General features: G+C 44.4%; 1 protein-coding gene across 1 annotated transcript; it reads left to right on the forward strand.

The window, feature by feature from the left end:
- Window positions 1–191: 191 nt before the first annotated feature.
- LOC111787077 (14 kDa proline-rich protein DC2.15-like) lies at window positions 192–745 on the forward strand. Its single transcript, XM_023667224.1, has one exon. It carries the CDS (start codon window positions 193–195, stop codon window positions 670–672), a length of 480 nt encoding a protein of 159 aa, XP_023522992.1. The 5' UTR covers window position 192; the 3' UTR covers window positions 673–745.
- The last annotated feature ends 9 nt before the right edge of the window (window positions 746–754 follow it).

The raw sequence follows: 754 nt of genomic DNA on the forward strand, positions 1-754 counted from the left end.
TAACCTCTCATGACTTTGCTTTGGGCTTCCCCAAAATGCCTTGTGTCAATTGTAGAGAGTATTACTTGATTATAAACTCAATGATCATCCCCTAAATAAGTGGACGTGGGACTTTTCATCATCTAACCTGACCAATGTCTCTCCTATAAAAGGTGTGATAGCTATAACAAAACATTAGAATATTGAGAGATTATGGGTTCCAAACCTTATTCATTCTCTGCTTTTGCCTTCTTCCTCTCCTTCAATCTTATCTTCTCCACGCTCATCACAACACCTTCTGCTACAGATTCACCCTCCAACCCACCACCCATTCTTCCACCTCTAACTCCGGCAGCGTCTCCTACCGCCGATGGAGAACCCGTTCTTCCTCCTCTAACTCCGCCACCGTCTCCTGGCGCGGGTGAAAAATGTGGTGAAGATGGTATTAAGATAAGCATGTGCGCAATGTTGCTGGACTGGGATTTGCTCAAAGTGATTGTTGGGGGTGGAGCACCTGTAGCACCGTGTTGCAGCCTCATGGAAGGCCTTGCTGACTATGAAGCCGCTGCCTGCCTTTGCGCCGCCATCAAGGCCAGCGTCTTGGGCGATGGTATTGTGGATATACCAATTTCATTCACTTTGCTCCTTATTAATTGTGGTGGAAAACAAGCACATGGTTTCAAGTGTTCTTGAATTCATTCACATTTTTATTTCCTTTTAATGTTATTTTCATGTTGTTGGGGTCTATTTTTCTTACCTTAATCTTGTCGAGTCC

The sequence above is a fragment of the Cucurbita pepo genome, unplaced genomic scaffold (assembly GCF_002806865.2).
Source record: "Cucurbita pepo subsp. pepo cultivar mu-cu-16 unplaced genomic scaffold, ASM280686v2 Cp4.1_scaffold004851, whole genome shotgun sequence".
Taxonomy (NCBI): domain Eukaryota; kingdom Viridiplantae; phylum Streptophyta; class Magnoliopsida; order Cucurbitales; family Cucurbitaceae; genus Cucurbita; species Cucurbita pepo.

Bases quoted from the DNA above. Each gene is read 5' to 3' on its own strand.
- LOC111787077 (XM_023667224.1), top strand. From the start codon at position 193: ATGGGTTCCAAACCTTATTCATTCTCTGCTTTTGCCTTCTTCCTCTCC.